At 42.4% G+C, this 13,859-nt stretch overlaps 1 protein-coding gene across 2 annotated transcripts in view; it reads right to left on the reverse strand.

The window, feature by feature from the left end:
- Positions 1-2,258: 2,258 nt before the first annotated feature.
- Positions 2,259-13,859, reverse strand: part of LOC310848333 (glutamate decarboxylase 1-like) — a 29,926-nt gene continuing 18,325 nt past the window's right edge. The window contains exons 10-16 of one of the 2 annotated variants that reach the window (XM_083747315.1): positions 13,399-13,515; positions 13,023-13,087; positions 11,598-11,676; positions 9,436-9,585; positions 7,444-7,551; positions 4,235-4,283; positions 2,259-2,521 (exon numbers count right to left, since the gene is read on the reverse strand). In XM_083747315.1, the coding sequence (XP_083603441.1) occupies positions 2,418-2,521; positions 4,235-4,283; positions 7,444-7,551; positions 9,436-9,585; positions 11,598-11,676; positions 13,023-13,087; positions 13,399-13,515 (672 nt within the window). In that variant the 3' untranslated portion in view covers positions 2,259-2,417. Of the gene's footprint in view, positions 2,522-4,234; positions 4,325-7,443; positions 7,552-9,435; positions 9,586-11,597; positions 11,677-13,022; positions 13,088-13,398; positions 13,516-13,859 lie in introns of both variants that reach the window. The other variant, XM_083747314.1, reaches the window with a different exon arrangement.

The following is a 13,859-nucleotide window of genomic DNA, read 5'->3' on the forward strand; positions in this document are numbered from 1 at the left end:
GGGGTAGGATGCATCACCTGTGAGAATGGAACGAGACTCAGAGAAGCCATAAAAACACATCCTCAATTTATTTTATGCCTCATACATGCAGGGTAGATTCTCCCCTCAGACTGTTGCTAGTGCTTCAGCAAAGACTCTATCATGAGTCCTTCTGCAGTATTGGCAAGATTATCCAGCTCGAGTCCTCCTGCTGTATCTGCAATCCTTCTGATCCCACTCAAATGTGAAGAATCACATAATCTAGTAGAGCCAAGGGAGCCCACCATAAGGGACTGAGCTGGCTGAGCATCACCTCTCCTAAGAAACCAACATCCAAGTTATTCTGAGTCAGACCACTGACAAATTTAGTCCACTCATGCTTACTCCAACTGGTAGTAGGGCTCCGGTTATTCATGTCAAACCGGGCAAGTGGGAAGTATGTGAATAGGGCCTGCTGATATTTTAAAATGAAGAATAGCCATACTGGACATCAGTTTAAAGCACAGAGTATCTTTCTAGTTAAAATCACCCTATGAAGCTGACTAAGGGACGCGGGTGGCGCTGTGGGTTAAACCACAGAGCCTAGGACTTGCTGATCAGAAGGTCAGCGGTTCGAATCCCCACGACGGGCTGAGCTCACATTGCTCGGTCCCAGCTCCTGCCAACCTAGAAATTCAAAAGCACGTCAAAGTGCAAGTAGATAAATAGGTACTGCTCTGGCAGGAAGGTAAACAGCGTTCCTGTGTGCTGCTCTGGTTCGCCAGATCCCCCTGAGGGCCGCACTGAAACAGCAGAAGAACCAAGTATTTTTGGAACAAAAAATGGGCAGCTCTAGCTGCCTTGTCTCCCCGCTGGAGGGATAGGATTCCTGGCCTTCAATTATATAAGTTCCACACTCTTGCCTAGCTAACACCAAATGAACAGGAGACATACCTAGATGAAAACAAGAATCCTCTGTCTTAACATGCATGTTTCAGGTACATAATTCATAGAAATCAACCACGTTTTACATAATTGGGAAATCGCTTGTGCGTTTATTAATTTATTTAGCATTCATAATACAATGACAATATTGCTGCAATGCTGTTCAACCTATTCTGGATTATGTACATTAAATCCATATAACGTCAGCTAATAATCTATTACTCTGTGCTTATTGAGATCCCTGTCAATGTCCCTGATAGTAATGCCCCTTTTCAACACAACACAAATATAATTTCCTAATGAATATGAAGGATTTATTCCGACATCAAAAAATAAAAATCATCCCTATGGATCTTACAGGCAGAAGAAAGAAATGTGTTTTTGACCTCTTGTGATGCTTGCTTTGCTTAGGGCTGCCATCGTATAAGAAAGCAGGCTTGCATCTGTTGGTCTATTGTGACCTGGTCCATTTGGTTCAAATCAAAGGCAATGAAAAGTGCACCATATTTTTTGTGTGTAGATCTAAATCTATCTGCCTGGACTTGGGCCTATTAATTCTAAGAAAATGATACATGGACTCCTCTTGTCTTCATAAGGAAAACAGCATTCCAAATCTGAGAAATAGGATTTAATAGACAAATCCTAAGGGAGCAATCCTCTGCACAAGAAGCTGGTGTAAAGCAAGCTGGTGTGAGTTAAGCTGATGTAAAGAAAGCTACGCCACATCCAAAGCATGGCTACTGCTGGCAGAGCTGGCCTGGCAGAGGCAAAACAAACCTTTTATATAGTGTTTAAGTTACATCAGCTTTGGGGCAGGTTGCCAAGCCACATGACTGAGCTGCCAAAGCTTGGGATTCAGCTTAAGTTACCTCTCTCTTGCCACACCCTTTTCACAGACCTTAGGCAAGCTTAAAATGCACCAACTAAAAAGTGCTGATACAGTGGTACCTCGGGTTAAGTACTTAATTCATTCCGGAGGTCTGTACTAAACCTGAAACTGTTCTTAACCTGAAGCACCACTTTAGCTAATGGGGTCTCCTGTTACCGCCACACCGCCACAGCACGATTTCTGTTCTCATCCTGAAGCAAAGTTCTTAACCTGAAGCACTATTTCTGGGTTAGCAGAGTCTGTAACCTGAAGCGTATGTAACCTGAAGCGTATGTAACCCGAAGTACCACTGTATTTTGTTAGACAATTGAAGTCAGAGATATGGGATATCTACAAGTCTATCATCTACCCACCCCTTCCTTAAATGCTACATTAATAGATCTTGTATTTGAAGATAGTTTTAAAGATGAGCAGCTTCTAACCATGGTTTGTTCCTATTTTGAAAAACCTCAATATGCACCCAAGGTCATCAGAACAACAGTGACAAAACTTTAAACAGGAACCACTATACCAATGAAATGTTGGTCCCCACTTTTTGAGATTTATGGCCAACTGTCACAAATCCTTCCCAAGCCTTTCAATTTCTTCCAAGAGAAAATCAACATCTGATTTCTTGGTTGCTGGGTTAGAGAAGACCATTCTGAAAAAATTCACATGGTTCCCGTGAGGCTGATAACCAACCATTGTAGTACCTTCTTCTATCATCCTCGCTTTTATCTTTGGAGCAACCTAGACATGGATATATATATAAAAAGTTGCAATTATGTTCTGGAACAATTTAAGGACTAGTTCCATGAATAGGCAGTAGCAATGGTCTGAATCTGTAGCAAAGTTGATACGGTACTGTAATGTTTGGTTGTAAAGAAAGGATTGAACTCATTGGACATGTGAAAGAAGAAGAAGAAGAGTTTGGATTTGATATCCTGTTTTATCACTACCCGAAGGAGTCTCAAAGCAGCTAACATTCTACTTGCCCTTCCTCCCCCACAACAAATACTCTGTGAGGTGAGGGAGGCTGAGAGACTTCAAAGAAGTGTGACTAGCCCAAGGTCATCCAGCAGTTGCATGTGGAGGAGCGGAGATGTGAACCTGGTTCACCAGTTTACAAGTCTACCACTCTTAACCACTACACCACACTGGCTCATCCAGAAGAAGAGATTAATCAGGTGCTTTTGATATTTGGCAGGCATCCTCTCTAAATTCAGTATACCTGAAGGAGCGTCTTCACCACCATCGTTCAGCCTGGACACTGAGATCTAGCGCCGAGGGCCTTCTAGCTGTTCCCTCACTGCGAGAAGTGAGGTTACAGGGAACCAGACAGAGGGCCTTCTAAGTAGTGGCGCCTGCCCTGTGAAACACCCTCCCATCAGATCTGTGTATCTGAAGAAGTGTGCATGCACACGAAAGCTCATACCAAGAACTGACTTAGTTGGTCTTTAAGGTGCTACTGGAAGAAATTTTTTTTGTTTTGACTATGGCAGACCAACACGGCTACCTATCTGTAACTCCCATCAGATGTCAAGGAAATAAACAACTATCCTATCCTTTTAAAAGACATCTGAAGGCAGCCCTGTTCAGGGAAGTTTTTAATGTTTAATGCTGTATTGTGTTTTTAATATTAGATTAGGAGCTGCCCAGAGTGGGAGATGCGTGGGTTATAAACATATTATTATTATTATTATTATTATTATTATTATTATTATTATTATTATTATTTTGTTTTAGATGACAGCTGAACAATTTTTTAAGCAAACTTACACCCATGTGTAATCTATTGAACTATTTTTGTTTCCAAAGTTTTACTGGTTTCTCAATGCTTTGAACAATGCTTTGAACAATAGCTATATATTTTTTGCTGTTTTAGCTACAATTTTACTACGTATGCCTCTTAAGAGAGCTCTTTGATTCAGCAGTTTATAAATTTCTCTAAATAAAATAAATACAGGTATTGGAAACAAATGCAAAGAAAGAGCTTACATTATGAGACAATTATGAACAGCCCTTTTAAAAGGCTATCTAGTCACTGGTGCTGTGGCATGATTGGCTAAAACTTCCAAAGATGTAATAAACACAACAGTTAGGACACTCTCAGGACTAAGCCATGGGCAGCAGCAGGAGGGAACCAGTCTCTAGGAATCAGCATCCAAGCGTTTCAGGGTTGAAGAATGCACCAAAACACATTTAAATATGTGTTTTAAGAGAACTGTGCCTTAATATTCCTGTGAGACTTTCCCCCTAAAATTGCAGATTGACATGGAAATGCAACAGAATGGAATTATAGATTTAAAAAATATGCAAAACTGCCACAGACCATCCTTAGTTCTGGTGTGTAGATGAAAGAAATTGGGGTCTGCAACAGATCTTCACAACAACAGCATTGGTGTTCCTATTTCTGTACACACTTTCCGTGACTGACAAAAAGGTTTGCATGAGAAATTCTACCTGATGTAGTCTTTTTTCTCTCTCTGGTCCCTTTGGGATCTTTCGAAGGCTGGGTGGGATGTACCAGAAACACACATTGGTGAGTTCAGGCTTAGACAAACAAAATAAAATACAAATTACAAAATGCCAATGTCTATCTGCAACAAATGTTTCCATTTATTAAACTCACCTGGACAGATTCTAAATTTTGCAATTCCTTTTCAGCAATTTCTCTAGTGCAATTCACTCACAAATGCTTACTGTGTGTGAATGTGAAGCAAACCTAAGCCCAATGATTCTCGCTGAGCTTTTAATATATAAAATATTTCAAAAAGATTCCAGAATCTGAAGGAGAGAATCTTGGTTTTCACAATTTCCTTGCACAAAATTAACATGGAAGCCAATGTTTAGTAAGACTCCAAATATATAAAAACTCCAGGAGATGCTTCATAATCTAGCTGGCAGTTGCAAAACGATCATTACTCAAAAAAAGTCCTACAAGAGTCAGTGGTATGTTACTGTGAAATCTAAATTCATCCCAGTATGATATAAGCCTGGTCTCTGGGAAAGAGCTGGCTTTAAAAAGCGAAAATAAATCATTTAAATGTACCAAAACCCCAAGTTAGATGACTATTGGGAAGCCAGATTTATTAGCAAATATGTCACACAAATAGTTCGATAAAATCAGTTTGTCAAATGACAACTGCCAGCACTCTCAGTACAATATCTGAAAAGTCAGAATTCTAATTTATACAAAAGTATTCATTTATTTTTTGCATTTATAGTCCTCCTTTCCTTCAAGGAGCTCAATGTGGAGTATGTAGATCTCTCTGTTTTATCCTCACCAGAACCTTGTGAGGTAGCTTAGGCTGAGAGTTAGTGACTTGCCCAAGGTTGCCCAAATTCAGTCATAAATAGGGTCTCAGCCAAGAATAAAATCAACCTAGACACGTATTTCAGCTGAATTTGTGGGTCCGAGCATGAAATGCTTTGACATTCAAAGCTCACAGGGGAAACTGGTAGTTTCTATTGGCAAAGAAAGGAGATGGTACCTTGGACAGCTCCCAGAGGCCCTACTAATGCTGCTACAATAGATGCCACCTCTGCAGGGAGCTAGAACCCAATGAAGCTCAATGAAGCTTTATGTACAGGATAACCAGTGATAAAGCTCTGCCTCCATGGAGGAGCTGGCTGGCTGGATAAAAAGGCCCTCAACTTATCGTCTTCTAGTCCTTGACTTCTGCTAGAGAGACAGAGATAACACAGGAGATTCATCCTTTGAATAAGTTTCTCCCATCAAGGAAGTGGCTTGAACCTCATCCACATCAGAGTCTTCATCTACGAACTGCAAAGGTTGTGGGTTACGACAGGCTGAATTCACTGCAGCCCTAATTCGGTGCTGAATTTGCCATACTTGAAGTCTAACTTTCAGACATTGGGTTGCAAACAATGGTGGCTTTGTGCCGTTGGAAGTGTTTCCACCTGCCTCAAAGCAAGAGACCATATTTTCACCATTGCCCTGTTCCAGTTGCAGCCCTGGATGCTCTGTTTTGCACTGTCTCCTCAGACCTCAGGAGAAGCGTTTGAGGGTTGGCGATATTCATTGGGCTGGAGGGACTGACAACCATCAGTCCTTGTGAAAGCACTTGCAGAAGCTAGTGCAAAATCTCCATTGGACACAATCCAATATACTGAAAGGATGGACAATTTTCATTTGACAGACGGATTTCACTGAACTGCTTCTGTGATATATTGATTCATAAATGATTCCTGGTGTCAGTGTGGATCCAATCTTGGCCAGTTACAGTCATCACACTTAGGACACTGGTGCATCTATGTGATTTATTTTCACCTTTAAAGGCATCTCTTTCCCCAAGACTAGGCTTACATCAAATTGGGAGGAAACAGGGTTTCAGCATAGCACGTCTGGGCACAAATGAAACTCATGTGGCAACATCCCATAAGAACCACACATATTTGGTGGCAGAGCACATCTGCTTGTATATTTACATTATGTATTTTACACCGGCCAGCTAGAATCATAAAGCCTCTCTGTTACTTTTAATATCTCTTTGGTTCTTACTGAGCATCATTTCCTAGCCTGGTTTTTTTCTTCTCTGGAATATTGCGTAAAACTGATGATAGCTCCTTCAGATACTCACATCTTTATTAAGCATTTTATGCATTACTAGCTCAGGGAAATCAGTGAGGTTACCTGTGGTTCATATCTATACACAGTACAAGTATCTGCATACATTGCAAAAGAAAACTTGCTGGAAGTATTTTATTGATCGTCACAATCCTACACCAGCTGAAGCAACAATGTGTGGCTCATAGACCTTAAAAAAAACCTGAGAAAAATAATTTACTTATTTTGCCTAATTTATTTGGCTTCTACTTATTATAGGTTTGCTGTGTGACACATTCCAACTTCATAGATCACTGGAAATTCTATTGAGTTCCACATAGCCTGGAAATATCCATTTTCCCCTTTTCTTTTCAAAAATGAAAACCGCTCAACATTTCATTACATTGACTCAGACCAATTTTTTTGATTTTTTCTAAAACCCTATGTTTTTTGTAGATCAGGAGTGGGGAATCTGTGGCCCTCTGGATATTGTTAGACTGCTAGGGTTGCCATATTTTGAAGAGCAGAAAAGAGGACACATTTGCCGACTTCTACTTTTAACTATGGATCTCTGTGATGACTCTCATCGTGGAAAAGAGGCTGTGTCCTAGAAAAAGAGGACATATGGCAACCCTATTAGACTCCAACACCCACCAGCCTCATCCAGCATGATCAATGGTCAGGGAAAGTGGCAGTTGTAGCCCAGCATCTGGAGGATCACAGGTTTCGGATCCATTGATTGATTGATTGATTGATTGATTGATTGACAGATAGCACAGAGACATTGATCATCACTTCTCCACTTTGCCAAAAACCCAACATGATGCACAAAGTTTAAATATACTTTTTGAAACAATCACTTGAATGGAATTGCTGCGTACACAGAGTCATGTACATGGCCAGATGAGTGGAACTTAGTAAACAAAATGGCTCTGGAAAACAGGAAACAGAAGTAGCTCGAGGAGCACATGCCACAAGCTAGAGGCAGTCACTCCTATTGGGTTGTGTGTTGGTCTGTGTGTTTATTAGTAATAATTAAATTTGATGCAGGATGCCAGGATCAATACGTAATCCAGTAGTACTCTCCTTGTTCAATACTTACCTCGGCATCAAACACAAGCTCATAGTTCTTTCTTGTCTTCAGTTCCTTGTAAAGGTATTCTGCAAGTTCTAGAAATCTGTTGATATGCGTTTCAAATCCTCGCGTGCCCTGTAAGATATCAGTGGAGGGAAAGAGACAAAGTGAGAGAGTTCACTTTGCATCTAGACTGTGTCATACTATTTAAAGGATGGAAAGGCCAGTAAATCTACAGGTATAGCAGAAATCCACAACAAACCTGCAGCCCTTCAGATGTTGCTGGACTCCAGCTCCCATTGGCCCTAGTCAGCATGCCCAATGGTCAAGAATTGTAGGAATTGTAGTCCAGGTACATTTGGAGGGCTACAGGTTCCCCATCTCTGAATTAGACAATATGTGTGCTGCCTACAGGGAAGAGCTGAAAGTCAAAGGTAGTGCAACTGCTTTGCATGCAGAAGGTCCCAGGTTCATCTCTGGCATCTTCAGGTGGGGCTGTCTTAAACCCTAGAGAGCCACCTCCAGCCACGTGTAGACATTAGTGAGCTTGATGGACCAAGCCTCTGCATGACGTCACAGAATCATAGAATTGTAGACTTGGAAAGGGTCCCAATGGCTATCTAGTGCAATCCCATGCAGCACAGGAAACCCAACTAAAGAATCCCTGGCAGATGGCCATCCAACTTCTGTTTAAAATTTTCAATGAAGGAGTTTACCATCTTCCGAGGTAGTCCATTCCACTGTTGGAAATCCTTCCTAATGTTTAATAATATCCAAAGGCAACACGATGACCAAGTACAACAATGCGATGTCAATATAAACTCTTTATATAATCTATACAGAACCTTGAACAATATGAAATACATGAAATATGCACTCTCTGCAAAACCAAATAAACAGAAATCTTCTAAATCTCTGAAAGTCGCAAAATATGCACTCTTGATGGATTCTCTTGAAAACATAGAACCAAATAAACATAAGTCTTATAGGTCTCTGAAAGTCTTTGTGGGCTATGCAAGTCTCTGAGAAAAGCAATGGGTCAGATGCTTATCTGGTGAAAACAAGCCATAAAGCTTTGTTGTATGACTTCCAACACTACCAAAGTTGTCCACAAACAGACGTAGTGAACAGTGATTCTGGATATATTCCACAAAATTCTTCTTCAGCACAGCAGGAGGATACAGAAATGCTTCCTAAACCCATCTATATGGTGAATGGAATTGTATAACAACAATGGCTGTGGAGCAGATGTGTATCTGAAGAAGTGTGCATGCACACGAAAGCTCATACCAAGAACTGACTTAGTTGGTCTTTAAGGTGCTACTGGAAGGAATTTTTTTTTGTTTTGACTATGGCAGACCAACACGGCTACCTATCTGTAACAGAGATTTAGAAGATTTCTGTTTATTTGGTTTTGCAGAGAGTGCATATTCCCTATATTCATATTGTTCAATTTTCTGTATAGATTAAATAAAGAGTTTATATTGACATCGCATTGTTGTATTTGGTCATTGTGTTGCCTTTGGATATTACTGATATTTGTTTGCAACACAGGGGTTTAATTGTTTGGTTTAGCCAGATTCTCCTTTCTTGTAATTTGAATCCACTGCTTCAGTTTCTACCCTCTGGAGCAGAAGGAAACATGTCCTTTGGAATATCCCTCAGAAACTAATGCATCACTCTGTGGCAGATGTTCCTCAGCAGGTGCATCCAGTGCTATTTTTCTACAAAAAGAAATGCCAGAACGCACCATGAACACCTCCCTTATTCTCTTAGAATGGCAACGGTGCCCACATGAGATATACCAGAACTGAGTTCCAGTGAGTTCCAGCTGAAAAAAAGCCCTGGGAGCATCAATATAGAAGAGTTTTGTGGGTTTGGCAACCTCACTTTACCTGCAGTTCCCCTGCTCTCCCTAACTCTCCCTCCCTTCCATGGCTTCAGATTCATCATGATGAATGTCATTGTTATGCAATGTATCTCAGCGACTTCCTCCCATCCCTGCAAGATGTTTCCTACCTTAGCTCTCCACATTAGCCACAGCTTGAATACGTCAACATGCCGGCCACACTGGATCGCCTTGTCCCCAGTGTCGTAAGCTGTGTCATACTGTTTGTCTGGTTGGAAGAGATATCCAGCACAGAGCTGATTACAAGCTTGGAGAAGACCCTAGCGGAGGGATAGAATTGTTAAGATAATGCTGCATCTGAAATCACCTTCACGTTTGAAACTATTCAGTGACAGGAAGTAAACATACTTTATTGACATTTTAATGATTTTGTAGAACCTGCTCTGAGAGATTTGCCTGAACATGATATGCAGGGAACATAAAGAAGAACTCTGCTGGGACAGATCTCTCTAATCACATCTGGCCTGGCATCCTGATCTCCACAATTGTCAGCCAGATGGCTAAGGGAAGCCCACAAGCTGGGCATGATGACAATGGTCATGTTTTAGCCCCATTGAAGTAAATGGCATAACTTAGTCACAATTAACTTAGATACAACTGATTTCAGTGGGACTACAGCATGAGACTCTACAGGTGAGATCAACTTTCCTCATATATGCCCACTCAGTCTGTGGATCTGGCCCTGTTGCAGATGCAGATAATACTCTGGATTTGTAAGAAATTGATCTTCCACACTCACAATCTGGAACTCCCTATTGACATCAAGCAGGTGTCTTCACTGCACTCCTTTCCGTACCTGCTTTAGACATGCCTCCTCCAGTTGTGCAGAATGTTTACATGTGTTTTAATATATATTTTTAGCTTATCACTGATTTCAGCGATGATTTCTGTGCTTTAAATAGCTGTTTTAACTATAGTCGAATGAAATCACAGGCAGGATTCAAGACAAAAGAAAAATGATAAGGTCACGGTACGTAGAGAAACTTTTTGTAATCGATCAAGATATAATGCAGCAGAAAAGGTTTGAGTGAAAACATGGTAGAGAGGGGGCGCGAAGTCAATTTATGAAACAATGTAATTACTTGAAATGAAGATTATTGTGAAAATCTTGCAAAAATTTGATTAGAAATTGTATTGCAAAAAAACCACAGCTGCTTCCAGTGAGCAGCGTTTGCGGCCTAATGTGGCACCTCCTCTTTCCCCAGACACAACACAGCATCTTAGCTGTTTTTCCCTGTCCCCCTCGGCCTTCGTGGAGGCTCATGGGTTCCTGCCAAACCTGCCCATTCAAATGGACCAATCCATGGTGGCCTTGGGGGCGGGGCATGGGAAGCGGACCTGAGAGAAGCAGGCTTCCCTTGCATCCGCCCCCCCCCCATCTATTTGCTCGGCCGACCCCTCAGTGCGGCATCCAGTTGGCCAAGGCCATCAGGACCACCACAATCTGGTTTTTTATATATACTTTTATTGCCTTATCCCTTTTGTAAACCGCTTTGAGCAGGCATCCCCAACCTGCAGCCCTCGAGATGTTTTGGCCTACAACTCCCATGATCCCTAGCTAACAGGACCAGTGGTCAGGGATGATGGGAATTGTAGTCCAAAACATCTGGAGGGACGAAGGTTGGGGATGCCTGACTTTGAGGTTTTTGGTTTTTTATCAAGTAGTATATAAATATTATTAAATAAGAATGACTGAGTTAGTCTGGATACAACCCAAGTATTATTCATCATCATCATCACCATCATCATCATCATCATATTTGTACCCCGCCGATCTGGCCGGGTTGCCCCAGCCAGTGTGTTCCTGTCAAAGAGATCAACTCAAACAGTCTCGGTACAGCCTGTGACCCACCAAGCTGAATGCAGTCCACTCCCACATATTATGGCCTGCTAGATACTTCAAAATCCTTGCCTCTGCACACAGCCAGCATCTAGCAGGCTACACTATACAGCTGATGGACTGCATTCAGCTTGGCATTTCACACATTGTTATGTGTACATCACCTGCAGATATATAGCCTAGCACAGCCTGGTGCTCTCCAGATGCAGACAACTAAATGCACTTTACAACCCAGTCATACACATGTTTTCTCCAAAGCAAGTCCCACCAGGTGCAATAGGAGTCACATCCCAGCATCAGACACCAAATCTAGTCATGCTTGTGTGGAACTTAACTCCTTCTTAAAGAAGCGGCATTGAAAACTGGTCTGGGATCCTGTGTCTGCCCTGAGATATTGAGCTCTGTCCATGGTAGGAAAGGGGTGGGTGTTACCTTCTCACGGACTAAGAAAGCAGAGCACTGCAGAGGAACTCCCATCAGCTTGTGAGGATTCCACGTGACAGAATTAGCCCTAGGTAAAGAAGAAAATTAAAAGATAATGAATATGCCAAGTTTGAAATGGGTCGTATACTCTGAAGCATATAAACGCACACATAAATATTAGTTGGAAGCATTAGCGATGAAGTCACCGACCTAATAATACTTTATAGAGATGTTCATATCAGCAACTTTGATCCACAAGGTTTATCATCAAAGCAACCTGACAGGAGAATGGGGAGCAGGAGGCGGGGGAAGCAAAATGAAAAGTCAGCAGGACTTTCGAAAGAATGGGGACGCAGCATTTGCTGCATGAAAAAAAAATTAAAAATAAAATAAAATTGTATGAAATTATGCCAACAGGGAACAGAGAACTCTGCAAATAAACTTGTAGGTCTCTTACATCAGGGGAGGAGAGGTCTTGTTCAGCCAACTTTTTTGGGGGGGTGCATAGCAGTGGGGCAAAGGGAGGCAAAAGGTGGGCAGGGGAACAGGTGCAACTCTTTGTAGAAGATGTGTCAGGGACTGGCTAGATGAGGAAGCCACCTAGCCAAGAGTCCCCCAGGGAAAGTGCAGAAGGAAAGGGTTTGGACCCTGGATCCTGGTGGTGGGGAACCAGCCACACCACAGAGGAAGGGAAGAGCTGGGAAGTACTGGAGGCTGGGAGCTTGGAGGATGATGAAGAGGAGGAAACAGGACAGGAACAGGAATCAGACTTGGCGGGTCCACCACGGAGCTACTCTGACTCCTTCTCTGACAGCCTGCAGCCACCCCCCATGCTCAAAACAAGGCATCTGCTGCATACCACAGAGCACAGAGCTAGGCAGACACAGAGAGGGTCCCTTGGGGGTCACCGTAGATGGAGGGAGGGGCCTGACACAGAAGGAGTGAGTGTGGAGAGGGAGTTACAAGCCAATCTGGGCAACTGCTTCATCTAGACAGGAGCAATCCTTAGAAATCTCCATGTGCTCTTCCTTCTGCTTTCTTAATAAAGAAACTAACTGTACGTCAGCTAGTGTTTCACTCTCTTTCTCTGCCACATTGTAGCCAGACACAAGCACTCCAGATGCTGGGGGGGGCGTAGGGAGGGCTGTGGCCTTGGAAGGGTCTCGGGGGCCAGAGAGGGCCACATTCAGCCCCCAGGACTGAGGCGCCTCATCCCTGTCTTCCATAATATAAAACTTGGTACTGCTCTAGATTTATTCTCCATTCCCCTCAAACTCAGTGCAACAACTCGCTTCCACTCCTACTATGAGTCACTATTACTATGGTGACAGGCCTTACAGTCTGCACTTCAGCAAGAGGTCTGAACCGAGGAGAAAGACTGGCTAATATGTTGATCTCACTGCAGCTTACCCTTAAAGAACATAATGTGATTACCTTTCAATGCCGCTCAGTTTGTGGGAATGCTTTTTCGACAGAAGCAGGCCACCTCCCCATGCTGCCTATCAGAAACGAAACACACACTTATCTTACTGGGAGAATGCCACCGTTCACCAATACCGTTTATTAAAATTTTGCCTTCAACTCATCATAAGTACATTTCATAATTGAATAAGAATCCAATCTACAGACAATCCTATAGACATTCTGAACTTAGTCGCTATACTACTGATCTCTTTGCTTGGAAGATTTTTTATTATTATTATTATTTATGATTTTCAATTTTATACATTTCAATGATTTTACAAGCATTTAACATTTCAAAATCGACTTCCAGGAGCAAGATGGAACAGATAGCCAACAACCACCTTACATCCACATGCATCCAGAGGTTATACTTCTCGCAGATGTCAGCTATGTGAACGAGTGGATCGAAAGCTCCATACACAGTTGTCCCAGCTGTGGCGCTCACATACAATGGTACTTTGCCCTGAAAAGAAATTCAAGATGGCAGCCTGCATTAGTGCACATGCAACAAGGACTTGTCCTTTGTCATAACCTAGGTTGCCATACAACCAGAATTTCCCGGACATACCGGGAACGCTGCTGTCAGAAACGTCCTTTTTGCAGTTTGGCTCAACAGCTGTCAGGGACTGGGCAGAGGAGAAGGAATGGTGGAGACCGCCTCCCCATCCTGACCCTTCCAGGGAGGAGGAAGAGGAAGACAGTATAGACTTACAACAGGGGCTTGAGGGAGGTCACCCCTCAGAGATGAGGGGGAAAGTTGGGAAATCATGGGAGAGCCAGAGCAGCAGTTGGCTGACACATTGACAC

This window comes from Podarcis gaigeae (genome assembly GCF_964106915.1).
Source record: "Podarcis gaigeae genome assembly, chromosome: 7".
Classification (NCBI taxonomy): Eukaryota; Metazoa; Chordata; class Lepidosauria; order Squamata; family Lacertidae; genus Podarcis; species Podarcis gaigeae.